Below are 3,625 nucleotides of genomic sequence, written 5' to 3'. Positions count from 1 at the left end.
TTATGTAAAACAAGTCAATCCAGTCTAACTTTTGCTCTTCAGAAAAAACAAAGTCGTGACCAAATCCTTCAATACTCCCTTCTTGTTGCTCAAACTTCTTCTTCTCTTCCAATGGTAGATCGAAAAATGCTTGAATTTCTGACTTCACTTTCTCCATCAACGATATACTCACCCCACGATTCACTACCTGCATGCAAGAGATCGACACATTAAGAGTACCGTTAATGTGACATACATTAGTATTATTATTTTTCGGATAACTAAAAAGTAAAATGTGACGTTAAATTGGGAGTACCTGGAAAAATCCCCATTCTTTGCAAGCAAAATGAAGTCTGTCAAGCTCTGAATCATGATCATGACCATGCAACAGTTGTTCCATGTCAATCACTGGAATCTGAGGCAATAACATGGAAGAATTATAATATGATGTCTTTTCTAGATTATCTTGAATATACTGCGGCGGAATGGTTGCTAGTTGTTGTTTTGCCAGTTCTTGAACGTTAGGAGCTTTCGAAGGACCACGTCCTAGCTTTCTCAACTTCGCTTCTTCCATAGATGACTTTCTTTCCACCTTCGTCTTCATCAAGAGAACTTTTAGATAGCTAAAATATGTATAGAATTAGAGACTAGTAAGTCTGTTGATTATTGGTTGCACTATTAGATATCAAAAGTATGTATATGATCCTTTTAGAGAGGAAACATGGATTCACGTGAATTCGGAACTCCACCTGCAACTATTAATTAGATATAAGCCTAAGCAGAGGTAGGATAAAATTCCAGTGCCACAATTTTCGAGACGACAGCTATGAAATCTCTTAAAACCCAATAATAAAATTACGGATTTATCATCAAAATAATAGTATTAAAAATTAAGAATAATACAGAAATAACATTTACGTAGTTCTGAACAGTTAAAAATTATAGCAGCAATATGAAATATTTTTACAGAATTAAATAAACCTTTTCTAATTAATCAGAGAATACAATAGTTACTAAAGTTAAATATATAAAAATTAATAAAATTAAATAATACCAGCAAGTTAAATAGGAGAATAAAAGAAAAGGTACTGAATATTAAGTTAGCAAATTTGGGACAAGAAAAAAAAAAAAAGAGAGAAAACCTTGTTTAGGAAAAGCTAATTATTGATCCAACTTAAGGGTGTCAAGTGGGCCGGGCCCGACCCTGTAATTAACCCAACTCGGTTTGACCTGACCCGATAATGTCTCCCAAACACAGCTTCAAATGTTATCTAGGATTCATCATCCTTAGTCTCTATCTTTATGATATCAATGAACGATTTTCCATTAATTTTTCTTTTAGAAAAACTCTCCATAGATTTTGCTAAGTTAGTTCTTCAAAAAATCAGATGATTTTTTGGTCCAATGAGGCTGAGTGCAGGTCTCCGTTCATAGTTGTTGTTAAGGTATAAAATGTTGTAAGAGTTAACCTTCTTTTGTTTGAGTTTACAATTGCTCTGTTTTCAATGCTTTTATAAACACCATTGCTCACTATCTACGTGCTAAGTCAAATAGCATATGCAAATAGTATTATAGACATTAGAAAATAAAATGTTAACTTTTGTAAATTGCCTTTGACAGGAACTTTTTTTTTTTGAAAAGTTAACTTTTTAAGTAAAAAAAAAAGTTTTTGGTGAGTAAAATTATGCCAAAAATGAAAGAAAAGTGGAGAGGGAAATATATTGTATAGTAGATAGTAGTATAAATAAAATGTTTAAAGTAGTTTCGCTTTTCTTTTTAATTATTTTGCATCTTCTTTAACCATGCATTTTTTAAAATCTCATTACACCTTTATATTTGATTTTATTTTGTCACATAAAGAAACAGAGAAAATGCAGATTGTGGTGAAAATATAATAATATTACATTTGAAAAATTATAAGTGAAGAAAAATAAAAGTTATCTTCTTCTATGACTGAGGAGCGGATAACTCGCTCTCCGTAAGGAGATTTAAGCCCACTACAGCAAATTGTTTCACCGGTCCAGCAGTAATCTTTTTGACTTGTCCCCTCCAGGATACAACAACCTTTTCTCAAAGAACAACTCAACAACTCTGGACAAGAGTTGAGTTCAAAGCTCCACAAAAAGGACACCTCCCCTTCAACTAATAAACTCTTTTTTTTACCATCTTTTATGAACTCTCTATTATCTTGTGCTTGTATAAACATGCATGCAAGACTACCTTTATTTATAGGTGAAAAATCTTTCATGCAATGAATAGGAAGATAAACGTGGTAGATGAATGGCATAGAAGGTACAAGAGTTACAAAGGTTGCAACACATAAAAGAATAGGATAATAGAGGAACAAAGAATAGAAGTTACATGTAACTACTAACCAATTGTGTTTAATGGCTCAAAAGTTACATGTGTTTAATGGCTCAAAAGTTACAAAAGAATGGGAGTTAGGACACTGAAAAGTCAGATTGGTGGTTGACATAACAGCCATGCATCATGTGTGACATGCCAAATAATGGCATTAGTATGTGTGACATGCCAAATAATGGCATTAGTAATGAAGGTAACAATCATGAAATGTAACAGCAACAGTAATGCACTATAATGTTGCATAGCTTTCAAAAATCATGCATTATAATAATATTAAATAATAATAATATTAAAATGCTAAAACAATATCAATCCCCCACTCATTTTAATATTAATAAGAGAGTCTACTAGTGAAGGAAGACTACCATGCATAATGAAGGTGTGCTCTGCATTGAATCTTCACTTAGTAAAACATTAATTTTTACTCCAGAGTCGTAGTGGTCGCAGACTTGAACTATGACTGTTTAAGGGAAATACAAAAGTTGTTGCTTACACATAATAGTCAAGGTGTTGACATGATCTTTATAGTCAACACATTACTGTCTTGTGCTATCCCGGTTTTTCATGAGTGTCTTTGAGAATGAGCCTAATTCTCATAGGAAACGGCCTACCTCCACACTCACATAGGTGAAATATGTCGAGAGATCTCCTGTACTTTTATCATCCCATTCATATGAGTTACAGATTTTTATTAAGAATCTTTTAAACTCAACCTCCCAATCATTACTGAAAAATGCATTCACACCATAGGGAGGGATAAAAAAAGTAATGCATTTTTCACAATAAGTCATCATGTGATTCATTTTTTTCATTGAACCTGGTTATTGGATCTCTAGTTTCCGGGTTGGGTTTCCTCACATATGACTCAAGATTCAATAGGCTTCAATGCCATCCCCCTCGATGTGCTTCAGACCTTTTCTCTTGCTAAGACCTTAGTTAATGGATCTGCAAGATTATCACAAGATTTGACATAATCAATATTAATGATATCATTTGCCAAATATGATCTCATATTACTGTGTTTTCTCCTTATAGGTATAGATTTACCATTGTAATAACGATTTTGAACTCTACCAATTGCTGCGGTGCTTTCACAATCAATTAAAATATGAGGAGTTGATTTTTCAAAATAAGGTATTTGAAATAACAAATCTCTCAACTAATTCAGTTTCTCACTAGCTGAAGTTAAAGCAATTAGTTCAGCCTCCATAATAGAGTTAACAATTATAGTTTGCTTTTTAGACTTCCAAAAAATAACACCACTACTGTAATGCCCCGATTT

At 32.8% G+C, this 3,625-nt stretch overlaps 1 protein-coding gene across 1 annotated transcript in view; it reads right to left on the bottom strand.

Annotated features, from left to right (window-relative positions):
• LOC107845091 (protein SRG1-like) overlaps positions 1 to 692 on the bottom strand; it is a gene marked incomplete at its 3' end in the record, with an annotated part of 4,302 nt that extends 3,610 nt beyond the window's left edge. The window contains exons 1-2 of the mRNA XM_047405818.1: positions 296 to 692; positions 3 to 187 (exon numbers count right to left, since the gene is read on the bottom strand). Coding sequence (XP_047261774.1) covers positions 3 to 187; positions 296 to 583 — 473 coding nt within the window. The remainder of the gene's footprint in view (positions 1 to 2; positions 188 to 295) is intronic.
• Positions 693 to 3,625: the final 2,933 nt, after the last annotated feature.

Source organism: Capsicum annuum, unplaced genomic scaffold (genome assembly GCF_002878395.1).
Source record: "Capsicum annuum cultivar UCD-10X-F1 unplaced genomic scaffold, UCD10Xv1.1 ctg81729, whole genome shotgun sequence".
In the NCBI taxonomy this organism is placed as follows: Eukaryota; Viridiplantae; Streptophyta; class Magnoliopsida; order Solanales; family Solanaceae; genus Capsicum; species Capsicum annuum.
This window is presented reverse-complemented; position numbering and strand designations above follow the sequence as displayed.